This window comes from Sus scrofa, chromosome 3, assembly GCF_054392235.1.
Source record: "Sus scrofa isolate SSC_HxYL_T2T_F1_AM1 chromosome 3, Sscrofa_HxYL_maternal_Yorkshire_Landrace_v2.0, whole genome shotgun sequence".
Classification (NCBI taxonomy): Eukaryota; Metazoa; Chordata; class Mammalia; order Artiodactyla; family Suidae; genus Sus; species Sus scrofa.
Genome location: NC_139385.1, coordinates 85,799,336 through 85,822,413, shown reverse-complemented (window position 1 = coordinate 85,822,413; position 23,078 = coordinate 85,799,336). Strand labels below are relative to the sequence as shown.

The 23,078-nt window shown below is 46.1% G+C and overlaps 1 protein-coding gene across 6 annotated transcripts in view; it reads left to right on the top strand.

The window, feature by feature from the left end:
* The first annotated feature begins 299 nt into the window (after nt 1–299).
* Nucleotides 300–23,078, top strand: part of ARHGAP25 (Rho GTPase activating protein 25) — a 94,007-nt gene continuing 71,228 nt past the window's right edge. For 3 of the 6 annotated variants that reach the window (XR_014839675.1, XM_021087416.2, XM_003125069.7), the window contains exon 1: nt 300–724. Coding sequence is in view for 4 of the 6 variants with exons in the window: in XM_021087416.2 (XP_020943075.2) it covers nt 664–724 (61 nt within the window). In the remaining 2 variants the exon portion in view is untranslated. Of the gene's footprint in view, nt 725–844; nt 1,003–7,964; nt 8,239–23,078 lie in introns of those variants that run through there. The other 3 variants (XM_013996089.3, XM_013996088.3, XM_085016116.1) reach the window with 2 other exon arrangements.

The following is a 23,078-nucleotide window of genomic DNA, read 5'->3' as shown; positions in this document are numbered from 1 at the left end:
CTTACTGAGAGTTTTTGAAAGCCCAGTCTGTCAAGAGAGAAGGGAGGCTTACACGTCGGTGGCCAGGGTCCTGGAATTTTCTTCTCTTTATCTTTTACTCAGAGCTATAGGCTTGTGTCCTAACAGCACTCCCTCCACTTACAGAAGCATTTCCAAAAATCATTTTCTCAAGAAAGAATTTATAATGCATCATCTACCCTGAACAGCCACCCACTTCCTCAAATGCAAGGAAGCAGACAGTTAAAAAAAAAAAAAAAAAAAAGCCAAGAGGCAGCCGTTGTTTATCACGACCTCGCCTCAGTGAGGCCTGAGATTCTTTCGAACAGGAGCTTTGCTTTCCCATGACGCAGAGCGAAGTGTCAACTGGGATCTTTCTGGTAATACTGAAAGCAAGACAAGCAGAGTGCACACTTCACAAGGCACGAGTCCCCGAGGGACCAGGGGAGGGCTGGGGTGCCATCCCCGGTGACAGATGGATGGACCTTTCATCTGAGAGAAAGGAGACGACACGTTGGTGAATCAACTTCAAACCCAGGAGTGCCTGCGAAGCCATCACAAAGGGGAAAACACACACACACCAGCAAGAAGATCAAAAAGACCAGCAGGGCGCGAATCGTTGCAAACTCCCGGCTTGGGCAGCTCCTCACCTGACCCAGAAGCAACATGTCCCTGAAGCTGCCGAGAAACTGGGACTTCAGCCTGCGAGGGGAGGCTGGGAAAATAGGTAAGGTCAATGCCTTTTGGCTGCATCTGTGGTTCTTATACTTGAGTTCCCACCATTTGCATGTCGGTCTGCAGGAAGCATAGTCTGCTTAAAAATGGATCTCTCGGGCAAAGCTGGGTTTGGGGTGAGATTTGCATTCACACAGACAGGTTGGCTCAAAGTTCCCAGATGCTGGGGACGGCTTTTCATTTGTTGGGAGGTGGCAGGAATGGAGCTCCTCCGTGTGCCGGATCTGTGCTATTTGGGATGGATGAAGGCTACAGATCACACAAAACACTGTGAGTTTTTCTTTGTTTATCATGAAAGGATCATTTCCCTCCTGTTTGGACGTTCATCCATATTTTGAGTGGGTTTTGAAAGGCGTCCTTGGAAGTGCTTGATCTCTAAGGGAACACAAGGAGTTCTGTTCAGTGAGCTCACTGGGTCACTAGACCGTCTTCGCGGACTCTGGGGACTTGGAGTGGTGTTATTTGTAGCAAAAAGTAAACACGGCGGGCAAGACAGGAACTTAGAGACGCTTGAAGGCAGAATAAAGATATTTAATTAAAGGGACAGAATGGAAGGGAATTCTTAAAAGGAGTTGAAATAAAAGAGATTTTAAGAGTAATTACCTTAAGGGAGTCTGGCATGCTTCCTGAAATATACTGGCCTTTTATCAGCCTCTCCTGTCATTGGTGCTGATGGTGATACATTGATTTTAATCTGTTCTGTAATTGTTATCTTGAAGTTCTTTGGATGGGTTTCTTCTAGTATCAATCACGGTAGTTTAGAGTGGAGCAGTTGGGCTGGAGATGATTCCCTGTATGTTCTACTTACGCTTGTGTAGTGAGATAACGTCCTTGGTATTCGATATAGATCAGAGGTAAGGTGTTTCTGAGGCCTTGGAAAGGTTTTGCTTGGAGCAGCGTTTCGACTTGGGCTTCTAACAGGGGTTAATGTGCTATGAAAAGAAGGGATCCCTTCCAAAGTCACGTAACTGAGTGTTAATGATGTAAGTCTGAGAAAGAATTTGAAGGAAAATTGAGAGAATCAGAGAAGCCATTTATCTTAGTCTGCAGAGAGGACCGGAGGTCCTGGGAATCATTGGATCCTGAGGTCAGTTCAGAGAATGGGGAGTGTGCATACCTCCTAACGACTGTGGTATCAGTGACTGTGGTTAATTCTTATTCTATTGTAGGTCACGAAAATGTGTTTTTATTTATTTTTTATTTTTTTTTTTTTGTCTTTTCTGGGGCCACACCTGTGGCATATGGAGGTTCCCAGGCTAGGGGTCGAATCGGAGCTATAGCTGCCAGCCTACGTCACAGCCACAGCAACGTGGGATCCGAGCCACGTCTGTGACCTACACCACAACTTATGGCAACGGCAGATCCTTAACCCACTGAGCGAGGCCAGGGATCAAACCCGCAACCTCATGGTTCCTAGTCGGATTCGTTAACCACTGAGCCACAACGGGAACTCCGAAAATGTGTTTTTAAAAGTAAAACTTCTACAGGAGTTCCCATTGTGGCACAGCAGTTAATGAACCCGACTAGGATCCACGAGGATGCGGGTTCCATCCCTGGCCTCACTCAGTGCGTTAAAGATCCCGCATTGCCATGAGCTATGGTGTAGGTCACAGAGGCGGCTTGGATCCTGCAACGCTGTGGCTGTGGCCTAGGCCGGCAGCTGTAGCTCCGACTCAACCCCTAGCCTGGGAACCTCCATAAGCCATAGTGTGGCCCTAAAAAGACAAAAAACCAAAAACTAACAAAAAAAACCCCCCAACACTCCCCCCCAAAAAAAAGTAAAATGATAGTTCTGTTCCTTTGAAAGTGCCTTGCTTCTATTTATGTAGGATAGTTCTATCCTCTCGCCAAGTGTGTTTGAATAGGTCATACTCTTCTTCTGTTTAAAAATGGCAAATAAGACCATTGATGATTAATTGATTAAATGGTTAAACAAATTTTTTTTTCAGAGATATTGGATATTACCACATTACAGCACAGGGCTGCATAATCTCAGACCTGGGATGAAGTTGGGTAGATTTCCATGATTTCTGCCAGCATTTCTTAAGTCATGGTCCAATGGTTAGCCTGTATCACAAGTCACTACAAGTGCTTGCTAAAAGTGCATACTCCTGGGCATCATGCTGACTTGTAAAATCAGGATATTTGAAGGGAGACCCAAGCATCTGCCATCGAATAAGCCCCCAGCCCTTCTTACTATGTGATCAAGAAGTCCTGCTGTAGGCACTGTGGTCTGAGTGAGTAGACTTGGACTATTACTGTGCATCTAGCATAGGGCATGGTGCTTGGTCCTAGTGGGCACCTGGCAAATATTTGTTGACTGAATGAATGACTGAGCACAAGCAGATGATGTTTAATATTATTTAATGAAAAAAATCATAATTACATAATGAAATGTAGAGGAGCCCTTGTCATTATCCATACCATTTCAAGTTGGCTGCTGCAGGAGGTTGGACTATAGCCACAATACCTTTTGCGAGTGTCACATTGATGAGAATACAGATCACAAGCGGAGCCCTCTGAAGGAAGAGAGCTGCTGCCTCAGCCAGGGGACCTCTGGTCCCCTCTCTAGCATCCTATGTCCAGGTGCAACTGTAGGAACTGGCTTAACAGTAGTCAAAGAAGCTCACGTCTGTTAAGATGTGTGGAGGGAATTCCCATCATGGCTCAGCGGAAACGAATCTTACTGGCATCCTCGAGCATTCAGGTTCGATCCCTGGCCTCTCTCAGTGGGTTAAGGATCTGGCGTTGCCATGAGCTGTGGTGTAGGTCACAGACGTGGCTCAATCCCACATTGCTGTGGCTGTGGTATAGGCCGGCAGCTACAGCTCTGATTCAACGCTTAGCCTGGGAACCTCCATGTGCCGTGAGTGTGGCCCTAAAAAGACAAAAAAAAAAAAAAAAGAGAGAGAGAGAGAGAAGTGTGAAGCTGGGAATCATGTCAGGGAATCAATGATCTGTGGTTTTTCCAGGCTGAGCTACTGAGGAGTAGTAGGTCATGGTTTCTTAACCTGGGCACTATGGCTGTTTGGGTCTGGTTAATGCTGAGTGATGGGAGCTATCCTGTGCAGTATAGGATGTTAGCAGCATCCTTGACCTCTCTCCACTAGATGATGGTCTCACCCCTCTACCACCACCAGTTGTGACAACCAAAAATATCTATAGACATTACTGGATATCTGGGGAGAGACATTGTTCCCAGTGGAGAATCACTGGAGTGGATTATCACCAAAAGGGTGTGCTTAACAAGGTCCCTTAGAGGTAGAACCCAAGTATTAGCTCATAACTCATTGTCAAGGTCAATTTTCAAGAGGCTCTTAGTGGGTTATAACTTCAGGGGATGGGCAGGACCATAGGAGGATACCAGGTTGAGCACAGGCTTAGGGAAACAGCAAGACACAGACCCATGATGTGGTGCAGGAAGGGGCCCCAACAATTTTTTTAGCGAGTGGCACTTCCAGCTCCCTCTAAATCTTGTGAGTGCTGAGCCAGAGCTGGAGTGAAAGTGAAAGTCTCTGAGAGCCGGAGGGTGCGGGGGTGGGGGTGGGGGGGACCGACTCTCCTCCTCAGTGTTTCCATCTCAGAAACTGGGGAGGGCCCCAGAGGCTGGCAGCCTGGCCAGAGACCACACCATGGTCTTGGAAGTGACAGGAGAATGTGACCCAGGCCAACCTGCCTCTGACCTATTGGTCCTGGGAGGGAACAAGGGTGGGAGGAGCAGAAAATGCAGAGCAAACAGGCTTGACTGGAGGAGGAGAAAAGAACCCACATTTCTTCCTTTGACCTTCAGCATCTTCAGTCTTAGTCCAACGAGGAAGACAGCCTTCAACTACATTCGTAGAGCGTGATTCAAATCTTTTACTTTCACATACTTGTCTTCCTAATTGAATCGTTAAGCCCTGGAGGCTGGTTCTAGGATGTAGCATCCTTTTGTGCACACTGTCCAGGAGTCTGGCATATTCCATGTTCCATCAAGAGGGTCCTGACCATCCAGGAACATCTTATTTTTCCTCTGTTCCCTTAAGCCAAACTAGGAGAGAATGGGCCCAAGAGAGCATCCTGACTGGGATATATTTAAAAAGTGACTGTGTTGGGGTGGTTGTTTTCAATTTTCTTTTCTATCTGAAATTTAATGTTGGGAAAAAAATTATCCAGAAACAAACATTCATTATTCTAATGTTCCAAGTAGTAAAGTGAATGAGGACAATAGTGGAGGGGTTTTTGTTTCCCACTTGATAAATCATTATTTGTCTGATATGGGATCTAGTTTTGGCCTTTAGAAAATCGGAGTAAAGGGAATAAATGTATATGTTACTTAAGGCCCTTGTAACTAGACCAATTGGTAAAACCATAAAGCTTTATGTAATGTACAGTATTATTCTTGTTAAAAGAAGTCGGATTTGAAAGTATAGCTTTAGATAGGTGCATAGATAGATACAGAAATACACAGAGATAGAATGAATACATAAAGAAGTCCCATGAATCAATAAAAAAGATCTAAAAATAGACAACAGAGTTCCTATTCTGGCTTAGCAGTTAATGATCCCAACCAATATCCATGAGGACTTGGGTTCAATCCCTGGCTTCGCTCAGTGGGTTAAAGATCCAGTGTTGCCGTGAGCTGTGGTGTAGGTCACAGATGCGGCTCAGATCCCGCATTGCTATGGCTCTGGCGTAGGCCGGCAGCAACAGCTCTGATTAGACCCCAGCCCGGGAACCTCCACATGGCGCGGGTGCGACCCTAAAAAGACAAAATAAATAAATATAAAAATAAAAATTCGGTTTAACATAAGTAAATAAATAAATAAAAATAGACAAGGAGAATAAGCATTTTACAGGATAAGGATAATAGCACCAATACGCATATGGAAATGTGGTTGAGCACAGTAACCAGGAAATAGAAAATAAAAGCACAATGGCATATTTCATCTCACCCACCAGCATGGTTAAAATGAAAAAGTCTGACAATACCCAGTGGTGCTGAAGCAACAGGAGCTCTCAGACACTAAGAATATAGCCATTTTGGAAAACAATCTGCTCAGTGACATTCATGATGCACAAACCCTATGGAGCGGCCGTTTCCCTTTGAGACTCTCCCCTGCAGAATCTACTGTGTGTGTGAACCAGAGCAGATACACAGCGGTTCCATAGCCAGCATTTCTTGAAATAAGAAAGGACAGGAAACAACGCAAAGGTTCATCAATAACAGAATAGAAAAATACATTGTAGCATCTTTATAAAATAAACTGCTACCTAAAAGCAAAAAAGTAATTATTATGGTCATATATTTCAATGAGATCGAATAGCAAACACTTCATATTGGGCAGAAAAGGGAAGTCACAGAAGAGCAGGATGGGGATCCATGTATATTAAGCTTAAAAACTATATGTATGTGACAAAACTATAAAGAAAATTGAGGGATTGACTAAGATAGCGTTCAGAGTGCTTGTTACTTCTGGAGGGGAAAGAAAGGGAATGGATTTGGGAATGTCCAAAGGTGCCTAACTAATCTTATTGTAGGCACATGAGAGTTTACTATTACTGTATATAAAATGAACAAAGAAATGAGCATATGAATAGACCCTCAAAAATCTGGAAAGAGGAGTACAATTTGCTAGTACAGCTGGCCCTTGAACACTGTGGGGTTTGGGGCTCAGGACCCCCCACCCCCATTCTCTGAACTTGGAAATCTGAGTACGACTATCTCTGCCTCAGAAACAAAGGAATCGATGACCCAAGGGCGGGATGTTGAAATAGCAAAAGAATCTCCAGTTGAACACAAACTTTTCCCTACCCTTAGTATAAAAGGAAAACACAGGAACCATATCGGAAAAACATCCTTCCATCACACAGAAAACAGCTTGAAAGAAAAAAAATGTAGCCTTTCTCGAGGCAGCTCTGTAGTCGGTTAATTGGACACGAGAGACGGGAGCTGTAAAAAGCTCATGTGGAGCCCCAGTGATGGGCCACAGCAACGGAGACCAAATGGCACCAGAGGAGACTCAGGGAACTACCACAGGCAGAGCCAGGGTGAGGCGTAGGCCAGTGGGAGGGCTTCCAGCCAGGCAGGGGTGTGTAAATCTTGTGGCATCCCCAGACTGGAACTGAAATATGGAAGTTACAAAGAGAGGAGATCATTTACTTTTTTTTTTTTTTTGTCTTTTTAGGGCTGCACCCAAGGCATATAGAGGTTCCCAGGCTAGGGGCTGAATCGAAGCTGTAGTTACTGGCCTACACCACAGCCACAGCGAAGCTGGATCCAAGCCGTGTCTGCGACCTACACTACAGCTCACGGCAATGCCAGATCCTTAACCCACTGAACGAGGTTAGGGATTGAATCCGAGTCCTCGTGGATGCTAGTCAGGTCTGTTAACCACTGAGCCATGACGGGAACGCCTACATTTCTTGTCTTATGCTTTACTCATCACCATTTTTCTCCTTGAAAGCTTTTTTTAAATTTTTCTTTTGAAAATGTTCTTAAAAAAATGAAAATCACTTTGCCCCTCCCCCCCAAAGGATATTCATAATTCTGACTTCCAAATATTAAAGGCAGTCCTGCTTTCTGCTTACAGGCTAGTGGGGCACAGACAGGGAAGCCACTGGAGGACATCAGGACAAGTGCTGATGTGATGAGGCCAGCCATGGGAGCCATAGGAGAGTGCCTAGGAATCAGCATTCTAGTCCCACCACCTCTCTCTTCCCTTCCCGTCACTGCCATTCCTTTTCTTAAGATACAGATGCACTGAGTCCCAGACTTGCCATCCTTCTCACACTGATTTTCTTGTACATGCTCTCCATCCCTTTGGAGAGAGGAAAGAAATCTCTACAATTTTGTATAACTCCTGCCGGTGAAGGGGTTACACCCACCCACTTGTCTGCTGCCATGCTTGCTTCCACAGACAGACACAGGCACGCTCTAGACCCCAGCCGCATCCTTTGCAGTTCCCTGCCCTTTCTCATCCTCCTGGAGCCCTCTCTACTCTGGGCTCCCTTACTGCTACCAGATTACTGCCCACACGTTAGCCCACACGTTGTCAGGCTTTTTCCACTTTGTTAAGACGGTTGTGAAATGTATTGCATTTCTCTTTTTGTTTTGGCTGCCAGGAAGCTCAGAGCTAGAAGCCCAGAGCTAAATGGAAGCTCCATTACATCTGAGTTACAGTGTAGACGTCTTGTCCCCTGGGAGACCCCAAGCCTGCAAATCCCAGGAAAGTATAATAATCTTTTCCCAGGCCATTTGCACTGAGAGGCTCACAGCTCCTGAAGACTGTGGACTTGCTTTGTGGCGAGCTCAGTGAAGGCTCCTGAACTTGTGTGATATGCGTCTGATCTACCAACTGATTACTTGGTTTTTAAACAAAGAAATATCTTCCTCTTCAGTAATATGCAACCCAGCACTCTACTGGAAGAACCCTCTAGAAGAGAATGAACTCAAATCATCTACAGAAAGTGGCATTGACAGGAGTTTGCCTAAGGGGTGAATTGCCCGTTGGCTCTTCTTGACAGGTGTGTAGGAGGGCGGGGGGCGGGGGTGGTACTGAAAAGAGTCCACGGGCTTGGGACCCCTTTGCTGATCTGCAATAAATCCCAGGAAAAATGCACTTAATTATGAAATAGAATTAATAATGTGTAAGTGGAGAGGAAGAAAATGTCACACACACACCTGTTTCTTTATAAATGATCTTCCTTCCTTCCTTCTTCCTCCCTCCCTCCCTCTTTCCTTCCTTTCTTCCTCTTTTCTTTGGTTGCACCTGCGGCATATAGAAGTTCCTGGGCCAGGGATCTAATCCAAGCAGCAGCTGGAGTGATGCCAGATCCTTACCCCATTGCCCCAGGCCGGGGATCGAATCCATGCCGCCACAGTGAGCCAAGCTGCTGCAGCTGGATGCTTAACCCACAGCGCCACAGCAGGCGGTGATGACCTCATTTCTAGCCTCAGAGCAAACTAGAAGCTCTTTGTACTTGGGCCCCATTACCTTGGGGCCCTCACGGATGGCCTCCCCGAGTTGTGCTTTAATGTCACGACATCCCTTTTAAGTGTCCCTGCAGGGAATGATTTCATGATGAAACTGCCCCTGATTATTTTGTAAAAATGTGAACCAGAAATGACCAACACAGGCCACTCCTGTGTGTGACTTCAGGTGAAAAAATTTGCTGAGAATCCAGTGCTCATACTTTCTCTCCTTTGAGGGAGCATCATGCTTCCTCCTTTCAGTTAAGATACTTATGAAACGTAGTGTATTTCTTTCCGTCTTCGTTGCCAGGAAGCTCAGAGCTCAACGGAAGCTCAAGCACAACTTCCCATTCTATTAGCACACTTCAATTTTCCTTTGTCTTTGGTATAAATTTATCTATTCATTGCAAATGAGTTTTCTATTTGAATATGAAAAAACCATGAAGTCTTTTCCTTTAAAGAGAGCTTGTATATGTGCGTATATGCAATCTATCAGCACACACCTCCTCAGGGGTGCTGTGCATAGATTTCATACTAATTAGTGACTGGTGGGCATTATAATTTTTTTAATAAGAGTGTCCAAAGAATTTTGGTGCTCGGAATCAATTCTTCTAGTTCATAAATGAAAGCACAGTGCTATGACCACTCATATTTTTTCCTAGTTATGTAAAATGATGGTAGCTTCAGGACCCTGAGGCTGATCATTTTCATTTCATTCACGCATGCATTCATTCAGTCTGGAATTCCCTGTGGTGCAGTTCATTAAGGATCCCGGATTGTCACTGCAGCGGCTTGGGGCCAAAAAAAGAGATGCTCATCCATTCATTCATACATTTATTTGCTCGCCTCCACATGACAGGGCCTTTTCACGGAGCAGGCTCAATTCTGTGCCTCTCATACTGACAACCTCCCCGCCCCCCGCACCTCCATCTCACGAAAAAAAAAGAATATTTTTTCAAACTTGGAACCACCACATACTCTCCGCATATGATGGGTGAAGTGCCCATCACCAGGATTGTGACTGGCCAGGTGACTGTGACTTGCTTCCTCTCTCTGCTACCCACCCCCCAAAATGTGTACACTCAGACCTTGGCTCCCAATGGGGCTGGCGGCATGCTCCTGCTGCAACCCTGGCCCATGGCTTCCGAACCATCTATATGCTTCCTTGTTGGTTTGGGAGTTTCAAAGTGAAACAGGAAGTGGTCCAGTATGTAATTTCTGATGATGCTCTAAAATATTTTTTAATATTTTAAAATAATTTTAGAAAGCACCCCCCAAGGGTCTAACCAAGTCTGAACCAGCTACAGTGAAATGAGCCACCTATGTGTAGAATGGTAGCGAGAACGAGTTAGACAGCCTATGTTTGAATTCCATTATCACTAACTGCTTGTCACCTGAGCTTGGCCCTCAGTGTCTTTATCTATAAAGTGGACATAATCACAGTACTAACCCATACGCTTATTGTGATGAGTAAAGGAGACGATCCTTGTCAAACCCTTAGCATGGTAGCAGGCATCAACATTCGCTTCGTAAATATCACTTGTCATCATCACTGCCAAGGGTGTCAGATCAACTCTTTCCAGCCAAGTCACTGGTCAAAGCCATAGCCAGCGGTGCCAGGGTCCAGTTTAGTTTGTCTGGGTCCAATTTAGTTCTTCCCTCTTTTCTTTAGACAAACGGTCTTTACAACATCTGCTGATCCACTTTCCTGCCCACCCGACTCACCCCAACCCTGCTGCTCTGGGGCTGCCTGGCATGACTCGTTCTTCCCTTCCCTCCAGACTTTGAATCTGTAGCCCTTCCTTAAGGCATCAACAATTTATCCATTGTGTTTACACAGCTAGATAGTTTTCATCTGGTTTTCCTTTTTGTTATTCTTGTCTGTTTTTTTTTTTTAATTAATTAATTAATTTTTTTTAGGGCCGCACTCAGGGCATATAGAAGTTTCCAGGCTAGTGGTTGAATTGGAGCTACAGCTGCCGGCCTACACCGCAGCCACAGCAATGCAGGATACTTAACCCACTGAGCAAGGCCAGGGATCGAACCCAGGTCCTCACGGATACTCGTTGGGCTCGTTACTGCAGAGCCACAACAGGAACTCCTCCGTTTTGTTTATCTTTTGCCATTTCTTTCCCAAGTCAGTAAAGCGCCTGAGGTGTGACTTTCCTATAAGGTTAAGGAGGAGCTTCTGGTAGGTCTCCGGCAGGATACCTGCTGCCGAAAGGTCACTGGGTCTGCGCTGCTGGGTTAGTGGCTGTTCCTCACCCTTGTCTTACTTCGGGTAGGAAGAAGGTGACTCTGGGCTGTGCTCCGCCTGTGGGACCCTCCCCCGTTTCCCAGGAGCTGCTTCCTCCAGAGCTGTGGACCGTTTCCCACTGAAGTAAGATTGCAAATTGTTGGTTAGGGCCTCCCCGGGGTCAAGGTTTCATGCCCATGATCACTGACATGTGAGTTACAGTAGCGACAGACTAGTTTTTCCAGTTTGGCAAAGAATCCTGCATGTGGCCAACTCTTCATTTCCAGATCATTCTTTTTATTTATTTATTTATTACTTAAAAATTTTCGGGGGGCCTTGCTCAAGGCATGTGGAAGTTTCTGGGCCAGAGATAGAGCCACAGCAGTGACCCAAGCCACTATGGTGACAACACTGAATCCTTAACCACTAGGCCACCAGGGAACTTCCAGATCATTATTTTTAGATACAACTGTGAAGAAACAGCAGGGCCTTCGCAAAGAGACGCCTCTCTTTCTTGGTGTCAGTTCTGCTGTTGCAACCCGAGGGCTCCAATGTGAGGGTATCTCCCTTTCACTGTCCTTCTGCATTTTCCTCCAGGCATTTGGTTTTTAGAACCCAGAAACCCATATTGCGGGTGGGCGAGGACTCTCACCCTGCATTCCACCCAGTTATGATGATTCCAGGGAGACAGCGTAGTTGTCACCCCTGTCCCTTCTCAGCCAGGTCCCTCTGCGCTCTGTCCTGAGGCCAGCCTGGGCCCTGGTCTTCTCTCTCCAAGCCATTCTTAGCTCTCTGCTCAGCTCGGGTGACAGCCATCCCTATTTGCCTGACACTCAGAGGGTTTCTGAGACATGACACACTCAGTGTGAAAACCAGGAAAGTCACCCTGGTCCCACGCTCTATGTCTGAGAAAACAAGATATTTTGAGAAAAGAACGGCTTCGTTGTGATAGGTGCTCGTAGGTGCTCTGTATCTATGGAACTGAATTTCCAGTGAGGTCACACCATTTTACATTAAAGGTAAAAACACAATTGTGGGGTGGCTTCTTTAAAAGTCGAATTGCTGTTCTTCCTCTGTCTGTTTTTATGACATTTAAAGACGCTTGCTCATACTTTCTCTGGAAGTTCTGAGAGCCACACCTGTCGGTCCTATGGCAGGATTGAATGTCTTTCCAGAATCACACGAAAATCCCTGTCATTTGGGAATCCATATCTGGGAATCTATGTCTGGCCCCTGGGTTTACCATTCTATTTTGTGGATTTTTTTTTTAATTCTATCCGTCCCTCCTCATCACCATGGCCACCACTCATCTCCTCCTGGAAGCCTTCCTGAATTGCCCAAGTAGGATTAAGCCCTCCTTCTTATGTGAGGTTTTACCACTTTGCTCATTTTCCTTCTATTCTGATTGACATGTATTTATCAGACACCTACAGTGTGCTGGGCACTGTACTAAGCTCAGGATATAAGAAGATTAAAAAATATTAAGATCTTGACCTCAAGTAGCTCACGGTCTCATTGAAAAGACACCCGGGGGGAGGCAGAGCTCTCCCATTAAAGACAATCAGAGAGTCGTAAGTGACGTACCTATGATTGTGACATTTAAAAAGCTGACCCAGGGCGAGTTCCCATCGTGGTGCAGCTGAAACGAATCCAACTAGGAACCATGAGGTGGCAGGTTCGATCCTTGGCCTCACTCAGTGGGTTAAGGATCCGGCATTGCTGTGAGCTGTGGTGTAGGTCGCAGATGCAGCTCGGATCTGGCGTTGCTGTGGCTCTGGTGTAGGCTGTCAGCTGCAGCTCTGATTTGACCCCTAGCCTGGGAACAGCCCTGAAAAGACAAAAAAAAAAAAAAAAAAAAAAAAATAAGAAGGAAAAAAAAAAAGCTGACCCAGGGATTGTTCTGGAACTAAAATTTTCTTGCCCCACATAAGCCACAGCCCCTAAATACCCACAAGGGTTAAGTTTTCTCTTTGTTAATTAAGTCCTTCCACCCGCCCCCAGCTTCAGATCCCAGGTTGCTATTCTGATTAAGTGCCAGTAGAGGGCGCGCCCAGACAGCGCAGCTGCTTTTCTAATGGTAAACTTCTGTTTCCGTTGTTTCTTTCCAGAAACCCTGGATTTAACCAATCTCTGGTCATTACAAAGTTAGCCCCATATCTCATCGTTCTGTGGTGTGAAATGCCCAGCATTATCATGACAGCAATCAATGATTTAGTCACCTGTCCAGATAAACAGCCTTTCTTGAAAAAAAACAACACACACTCAAACCAGCTCCATTTAGAAGCCAGACCTGAATTCAGTGGAGATGGGGAGGGGTGTTGGGGGTGGGGGTGGGGGTGAGGGGTGTCTTTAAGAACACAGCCCCTGAAGCCTTTTCTCACCTCTTGGATTTGGGGGACGAAGCTTTAATTGCTCTAAGCCTCAGTTTTCTCATCTGAAAAATGGGGGCTATAGTCCTGTGCAGTTTACAGAGCTGGTATAAGACTCAAATAATGTGTGGACAAGTCACTTAGTGTAGTGCTTGGCAATAAATTGCTGGTTTTATTGTTGGTAGTTTCTCCCCTTTGATGGACCTATCTACAACCAGCTCAGCTGCTCGTAGTCCTGAGTAAACTGTGCCATCCCCTCTGACTGTGCCATCTCTGAAGTCTCAGTGGCAGCTTCCACACTGTGACCACCCCATCCTGTGTGCCCAGGTCACCCACTCCAGCAAGCTCTACCCTCAATGGGCTCCCATTCCACTGGTTCTCCCACTTTTTCACCATCAATCATCCAATATGACCTCTTTGCCAAAGACGGCTCATTCTGGCATTGCAGAACTGCTGAGCACATGCCCTGAACCCCTCCTCTCTTCTCTCCTGCTGTGATAACCACCTGGAAAAAATCCCTAACCCTGTTTAAACTCAACGATCTGTCTTCTTGGCTTCTGTACATACTCGGGCACCTAAATATTGCTGGGGAAAATCAGACCACTGAACTCCACTGGATTTACTTGAAACTTGTGAGTAATCATATTAAGTGGACATTCAACCCCACCACATAAGCTTGCTACACCTATCCAGTAAATGTACTTTCCTTTCCCCAAAAAATATTTTTTTCTCTCTTGAGGCCATAACACCTACTCCCACCATCCCCCTCCCTTTTATATTTCATAGAGAAAAGTATGTCAGCTGATCTAGAACCATCTCATTTTCCTGCCACCAAGTGCTACCTCCTACCTACATCTTTACCTACAGAACCACCCTTAGATCCAGGTATGGAGCCCCCATTTGGAGGCCAGGATCTTACAGGGTCCTGCTCTGGTCTGGCCCCAGCTGTGTTCCTCTGCCATCTGTAGCCTGGGCCCTGCTTGCGGTCTAGATCACTTGGGAATGTGAAACTCCCCACAGGGATGGCCAGAGCTGTTTCCAGGCCAGCACTAGAGTCTTCCTGTGTCCCTCCAGCGTGCAGAGGGCTGGGGGCAGGGAGGCCCAGGACAGAGCCTGGTTGTCTGGGCGGGTGTGTCCACACGCCTGTGTGGGAAGTCCCTCCCTCTGGGAAATGGAGCTGGGGGTGGGAAGAGAAGGGGCGTGGGCTGTAGGATGGGGGGTGGGGCTTCCTGTGTTCTTGTCACTGCTTCTCCAGTGTCGGTGGGGGACCTGGTCACTTGTCACTCTACAGTCAGCCACATTAAGCACTGAGGCATGCCCCTCCGCCAAGAAGGTCCTCATCAAAGACACCGACTGTCCATACGTTGGCAGAGGGTGCATCCCTGTTCTTGTCTGCACTGCCCGGCAGCATGTGAAATAGTCAACCTTGTCCTTAGGGCTGGCTTGGTGCCACACCGTGGCCTCCCTTACCTTAGTATCAACTCTTTGCTGAGCTTTTGATGGAGTCTCCTTCTCCACCAGACTCTTCATCACTTGCAGGGCCTGGTGCAGAGTGAAAATATGGTTTCAGATTCTGGAGAATTTCGAGATGGCGACTGCAGAGCATTGAACCAGTGCAGGGACCGTCTGAGCCCCGGGCCTGCACGGCTGAGCCGGTTGTGTGTCTGTGAGGCAGCTCTGGCCCTGGGCCCCAGTTCCCTTGTCTGCTTCCCTTCATGTAGTTAATGTACAATATTATGTAAGTTACAAGTGTACAATATGGTGATTTGCCATTTTTAAGGGTTATACTTCATTCATAGTTACTATAAATTATTGGCTATATTCCCTGTGTGGTACAATATATCCTTCTTTTTTAATAATGATTTTTATTTTTTTCATTATAATCGATTTATAGTGTTCTGTCAATTTTCTACTGTACAGCAAAGTGATCCAGTCACACACACGCACGTTCTTTTTCTCACATTATTCGCCATCATATTCCATCACAAGTCACTAGATACAGTTCCCTGTGCTATACAGCAGGATCTCATTGCTTATCCACTCCAAATGCAACAGTTTGCATCTATTAACCCCAGACTCCCCAGTGCATCCCACTCCCTTCCCCTCCCCCTTGGCAACCACAAATCTGTTCTCCAAGTCCATGAATTTCTTTTCTGTGGAAAGGTTCGTTTGTGCCATATATTAGATTCCAGATATAAGTGATATCATAGGGTACAACAGATCCTTGTAGATTACTGTATACAGAATGGTTTGTAGCTCTTCATCCTCAAAGTGTTTTTTTTTTTTTTTTTGGTGAAAAATCCCTTTAATGTATTTAAATTTTTTGGCCACACCCATCCATGACAATGCTGGATCCTTAACCCACTGAGCCACAGGAGAACTCCCCAAAGTCTTCTTGATGACTGAGACTAAAGTGTGGCCAGTGAATTAATTCCTCCACTTCGGACGCAGGAGCCAGGGAGCCATCCGTGTTCCCCAGCCCCGCTCTCTCCGCCTTCTCTCTTTAGCGGGACACTGGCTAGATCTGGGCTTAGGGCATCAGGGAGCTCCTGTCTCAGACACAAAGCAGTTTTTCTCAGGAAATGGAAATATTAGAGTTGTACGTCAACGTTGTTGTCTGGTCGGTTCATCTCAGCGTGGGTCGCTGAGATGAGGGGTGGGGGAGAGCAAGGCGGAGGGAGAAGGGGCGAAGACAGCGGGAGAGGCGTCCAGGGGGTGAAGACACAGATGGAGGGAGAAGGAGGAGGGGAGCGGAGGGAAGCGGAGGGGATGGGGGAGGGGAGAGGAGGGGGGGAAGGGGGAGGGAGGGGCGGGGAAGACGGGACTTGCTGCGGGGGAGGGCGCTCCTCAAAGCCCAGGGCCCAAGGGCTTATCCACCCCATACTCGGAAAGCCGTGGTGCCCTCGGGCCATTCCTGACCACAAAACAGGCTGTGATTGGAACTCTGGACTAGTCCACTGAAACTTCATTCTGCCTTTCCTCTCTTTGGAGACACTGAAAAGACCAAACCCAAATTTCTCAGCCGCCCTTGTAGCCAGGATTCTGGAAATCGACGACATTCTGCTGGTTGGAGTCGCTCCGATGAGAGCTGGAAGGTGGAAGAGAAGGGCGGGCTCCTCACCCTTTGTTCCTGGAAGCGTGTAGGGAGCCAGAGGGCCTCGGAGCTCCTGAGCCGGCTCCGTGGTGTCCTGGGCACCGGCAGCAGTGGCAGAAGCCTCTTTGGGGGGACGTTACATGTGGAATTTCCAGAGGTGGTTCGTCTCTGAAGAAATCAGGTCTGTTTTGCTCTGGGGCCTGGAGCCTGATCCTTCAACTCCGCCAGATATTTTATTTATTTTTTAAAACTGTAGTTGATTTACAATGTTGTGCCAATTTCTGCTGTACAGCAAAGTGACCCAGTCATGATATATATGTATATATTACATATATATATATATGTATATATATACACACACACATTCCTTTTCTTTTTTCTTTTAAAATTTATTTTTAATTTATATATAGTAAAATTCACTTTATGTATTTATTTTCTATTAAAGTATAATTGATTTACAATGTTGTGCCAATTTCTGTTGTACAGCAAAGTGACCCAGTCATACACGTAAGAAAAGTCAAACATTCTTTTTCTTATATTACCTTCCATCATGGTCTCTCCCAAAATACTGTACGGACCCTGTGCTATGCAGTAGGACCTCACTGCTTATCCATTCTAGATGGAATAGTTTGCATCTACTAACCCCCAACTCCCCATCCATCCCACTCCCTCCTCCTCCCCTTTGGCAACCACAAGTCTGTTCTTTATGCCGCCAGATATCTTATAAGCACCCAAATCCTTATAAGGCGGTTCCTACTTCCTGCACTGAACTCTGATAGATAAATTGTCATATGTCACCACTGCAGTTTGCCCACCATACTTAACATCTTCTGCACCCAGAACAGCCCATTCCACAGACTCTTTCACCAAACATGTCTCCACCGTCTCCACCATCTCTGGTTCCGCTGTCTCCCCAGCAGTCAGTTAGCGCCGGAACAAATGAGAGCCCTCGGGAACACTCTTGCCATTAAAATGTTCTACGAGAAGTTCATCGACCAGTAGGAGATCTCCCACCATAACCCCAGCTAGCACTTCTGTAGGTCCTTCAAAGAGACAGGGTCATCACCCAGTGGCCTTTCTTTTTTGAGTGTGTCTCTCTCCAAGCACCATCTTCATTGTACACTCCTTCCTGCTCAATCAAGTAGCCGAGGTCCTCTTCTCAGGGCTGGCTGCTTGGGTGTGCGGCCTGGACAGCCACGCAAGTCCCCAGCCCAGAAGTCTCCTGCCCCTGGTTAAGCACTCTGTTGTTACCATCTTGAAATTCTTAATTATTTTTGAACAAGGGGCCCCATGTTTTCATTTTGTACTGAGCACCACAAATTATATTGTTGGCCTGATGTTCTTTCACCTTGTGTCCCAGGTAGGAAGTCATTGTGGAGCCAGACCTTGACCTCTTGACCAGACTTCCTCCCTCCCCAAGAAGTGTATATCTGTCCTATTAATTGTCTCTCCTATCTGTATCTCAGCTCCACCTACTTGTCTTATCTGCAGATCCTCGTTGACCTCCTAACCACTGTCCAGCCTCCAGTTCTCACGGTCCTGAGTTTATTCTCTGCATGGTCCCCAGTGCCTGCGTTTGATGGTTTCCTCAATCATCAGAGCAGTTACCCCAGGGCTCAAGAGTGAAGGTGGTATCAGTTCTCCAGTGGCGTCTTTCCTACTCATCCTCTCAATCATTGATTCTCAAACTTGGCTGCTGGTTGGAGTTTTTAAATCTGTTGTTGTTGTTTTGTTTTTAAATTCTGCTTCCTAAATTTTACTCCAGAGATCTTGATATAACTGGCAAGGGGTGTAGTCTTGATATCTGGCAAAGTTTGGGATCTGCTGCTGTGAGTGTGGCCAATACCTGCTTCCCCTACTCTGGGCATGAATTGCCTGTGGGGTGTGCTAAAGGCTTTATTTTTGGAATAACTTTGTAGACCCCACATTTAAGGACCACTTCTTTTCCCATGCTTTTGCTTGGTCACAGTATCTCATTCCAAAGGGATTAAGGAGTGGGGCTTGCAGGGCTCACTCAGGAGGTGAGTGTGCTGAACTAATCCCACCTTGTCTTCTCGCTCCCAACTCAAGCCTCATTGCTGGTTTGCCAGCAATACTCTGGATGGAAGCCAGAGGGGAATGCGAAAAACGCAGAAGTGTTAAACACCCGATGTTACAAAACTTTCATTCAAAAACTACATGCATCCCTATGTTCATTGCAGCACTATTTGCAAGAACCAAGACATGGAAACCACCTAAATGCCCATGGACAGGTGGATGGATAAAGAAGATGTGGTACATATATACAATAGAATACTACTCAGCCCTAAAAAAGAATAAAATAATGCCATTTGCAGTAAGATGGATGCAACTAGAGATGCTCATACTAAGTGAAGTAAGTCAGAAAGAGAAAGACAATTACCATATGACATCACTTGTATGTAGAATCTGAAATATGGCACAAGTGAACCTCTCTACGAATAGAAACAGACTCCCAGACATAGAGAACAGCTTGTGGTTGCCAAGGGGGAGGGAGTGGGATGAACGGGAAGTCTAGGGTTGGTAGATGCAAACTATTACATTTAGGATGGATAAGCAATGAGGTCCTACTGTCCAGCACAGGGAACTATATTCAGTATCTTGGGATAGAACAGGATGGCAAATAGTATGAGAAAAAGAATGTGTGTATATATATATATGACTGGGTCACTTTGCTGTACAACAGAGATTGACACAAAGCTGTAAATTAACTACACTCTAATAAAAATTTTTTTAAAAAATTTAAAAAGGTGAAAAGAGAAGGTAGAGATACACAGGATGACTAACCATGACTAACAAGCCATATGGGCATGTGGCACATTCTAAGGGACAGTGAGGGGCTTGTTTTCCTCCAGTTGGCATAGGTGTCCTCTTCCTTCTCTCTTGCCTATCCCTGTATTTTCTTTCTGTTCCAAATGGCTTCACAGTTGCTCATTGTACATGTATTACCCAAAAAACATGTTTGTCAGGCTAGTATTCATTGTCCTTCCCTCTGCGTCCTGGACTGGCTTCAGTAAGCCCATGACTTTCCCAAAATTGTAGGAAAGATTATATGAGTATGTGCAGATTCTCAACGGGGCCACTGATCTGACAAAGGCTAACACCACTGTTTTATTTTTCCAAGCACTGAAAAACCCCTCAGTAAGGAACCCTGTGATAATTAGACACAATATAGTAGCTGCATGGCTACATCCTCTGTCCTGCCCAAAAGTATTTTCTGGATGTGATGTGTGGAGAGAGGTGGAGGGAGAGAAGGCTGAGTGGTAGGGAACCACCACATGGTCCCCTAGTACACTGCCTTTTACTGGCTCATTGTTCCTGGCCTGGGACAATACAATGGTGCCACTAACTGGGAAATTCCTAGAGTTGCTTTTTGTTGCTGACAGGCAGGTCCTGGCATCCTGGACCACATCCTGGTGATCGATGTGTAAGCTGTAGCTGACTGTGGCCACCAGAGGGCAGCACAGCCAGCCGTGCCTGGGATGGGTCTGCTGTCCCAGCCAGACCTCTGAAGCTTTCTGGGGCCTGAGCGGGTTCAAAGCTGCTGTGCCATTTCATTAGCTTCCATATAACAAGACCTGTGCTGTAGTGGACTGATTTGGACCCCCACTTATGGTGTTGGGACAGGGATTTACTGTACTTTCTGTCATCTCATATAAATTCAGGTGGCAAAATTACCTCACCTATCCTGACAGCTCTAAAGGGATAAAACTTGAGATTGACGTAAGTAAGCAAAACTTATTAAAGCTCATGGAATCATCTGTGCAAACTGGGGAGCATAGGTTAGGGTTCGGATTGTTCTCTAGTAGCATAAAAACCACAAACTCTTCTGCGAGGGCAAAAGGGAAAAAAAGAAAGATGATGAATTCTGTTTCAAGGAAAAGACCTGTCATTTCTGCTTCTGAGGGACCCAAGGCCCACAGTCATTTATTTGATGGTAGGTTTCTAGAAGGTAGATGGCCTCCTCATCACTTTACAGATACATTTAATAACCTCCTTGGAGGCCGTGTTCCCAGTTCCTCCTCTTGGCTTCTCGCCCATCTCTGTAGGTGGTCATAGGCCCGGCCTTTGCAAACCTGCCCTCTGGCAGGGTGGACTCAAGTTGCATCTAGTTTTTCTCTCAGCCCAAAGTTCACAGCAAATGGACATTTGGGGGCATTGGGGGGCATTTCAGCCAACTGAACACTGCAAATCATAGGGCGCTAAGTGGAAGGCCTTTGAACGCAAAGAACTCAAAACTTGCACAAGCTACCTGGATTTCTAATCATCCTGAGTCATGATTTTTTCCCCAACATTACCTTAGTTTTTTTGAAATAATAGGTTATCTTTAAAAAGCTATACACACATGCACATACATGCATTAGGTACAGACATGTATGTATGGATCTATATTTACATCCGGGTTTCTCAGCCTCACCACTAGTGTCATTGGGCAGCTATGTGCTCTTTGCTGTGGGATCTGCTGATTCGTGCACTGTGGGCTCTTTAGCAGCAGCCTTGGACCCCTTCCACCTCATGTCTGTAGCAGCCCTCCTAGTTGTGACAACCAAAATATCTCTAGACATTGCTAGCTATTCCCTGGGGTGTAAAATTCTCCCCAGTTAAGAATCACTGATTTTTTTTGGAATTCCCACTGTGGCTCAGTGGTTAACGAATCCAACTAAGAACTATGAGGTTGCGGGTTCAATCCCTGGCCTTGCTCAGTGGGTTAAGGATCCGGCGTTGCCATGAGCTGTGGTGTAGGTCGCAGATGCGGCTGGGATCCCTCATTGCTGTGGCTCTGGCGTAGGCCAGTGGCTGCAGCTCCGGTTAGACCCCTAGTCTGGGAACCTCCATATGCCATGGGAGCAGCCCAGGAAATGGCAAAAAAAAAAAAAAAAAAAAGAATCACTGACTTTTTTTTTTTTTTTTTTTTTTTCCTGACTGCTTTTTTTTGGAAGCTCCAGGGCCAGGGATGGAATCTGAGGCACAGCTGCGATCTATGCCACGGCCGCAGCAATGCCGGATCCTTAACCCACTGCTCCAGGCCAGGGATCAAACCCATGCCTCAGCAGTGACCCAAGGCACTGCCGAGATAACCCCTGATCCTTAACCTGCTGCACCACAGCAGGAACTCTTAACTATTGGTCTATGTGTATATGTATGTAACATCTATCAATCTATCTGTCATCATCTATCTTTTATTTATTATCAGAGTCCGTTTCTTGTTTCTTGAAGCACCCAACCCTACCACCATCAAAGTCTCCTAAGACAATGATAAAACATGGGTAAATTATGTGAACTGCTCTAATATGGACACAGCAAGTTAGCAGCAGAACCAGGCCTGGATAATTAGCTCTCCTGAGCACTGCCTGATGGGCTTTCTACCACTTTCCCCAAGAGAACTCCCTTTCCAGCCTCTTCCCTCGCCAACTTACCTCTTACTGTGCTCTCCCTCGTTGTCCTAAAACCCAGCAGCACTGGAATTAGGAGATGGTGTTGGCCGAAGGAAACACCCCTGGCTGTGTTCCCTTATTAGCCTGGGACCCCACAAAGAATCATCCAGGGGAGGATCCTGGTCAGACCCTGTTCGAGGGCGTGTGGGCTTGTTGCTGGGGACGGCATGTCAGGAGGCAGACCAGCTTCTGAAGGGGAACCATCCGCCCCTCAGGGATCCTACTCCCTTACCATCTGGGGAGACTTAGCTTGATATTTTGGTCTTTCCTCCATTCCCATGCTTTTTTTTTTTTTTTTTTTTTTGAGGCCCTTCACCTCCCCCAAGTCACTGTGGCATGGGAGAAGTCGCTTTTTGTTTTTTCCATTCAGAACTTACATTAGCTATGGAAACTTCTGAAGGTCAGGAGGAAGTGAGATCAGGTGGTTGTGTGTAACAAACATGCAACAAATGAGAGCAGATGAAGAAATTATTTTGAAATGGACCTCTAGTAAAATGGATTTGCTTTGGTCTGCAGTTACATGAGTTCTGGCAAATGCCAAGAGTCATGTGGTAACCACCACAACTTAGATGGGTTCCAAGACTGCCTCTTAGTCAACCCCTCTTGACCAAGCCTAACCCTGGGCAACCCCTCATCTGTTCTCCATCCCTATAGTTTTTCTGTGTCCAAAATATCATATAAATGGAGATGTACGGTATGCAGCCTGTCTGTTCGGAGTCTGATTTCTTTTGCACAGCAGAATCCTTTGAGATCTGTCCCTGTTGCTCCTTGTATCAATAGTTTGTCCTTTTAACAGATGAGTATTATTCCACTGTATGGATGTAGCCATGCATCAGTTGAAAGACGCTGGGATTGCGTCTGATTTTTGGAGATGATACATCAGCTGCTATAAATATGTGCCTACGAGTTTTGGTGTGAACATAGTGTCTCATTTCTCTTAGGTAAATTTTGAGTAGTGAGACTGCTGGGTCATATCATAAGTGGATGTTCAACTTCCTCAGAAACAGCTCATTTTTTTTTTTTCTTTTTATGGCTGCAGCTGGGGGCACACGGAAATTCCCAGGCTAGGGGTTGAGTTGTAGCTGCAGCTGCCGTCCTACACCACAGCCACAGCAACGTCGGATCCAAGCCATATCTTTGACCTACACCACAGCTTGCGACAACGCTGGATCCTTAACCCACTGAGCGAGACCAAAGATTGAACCCACATCCTCATCGGTCCTAAACCTGCTGAGCCACA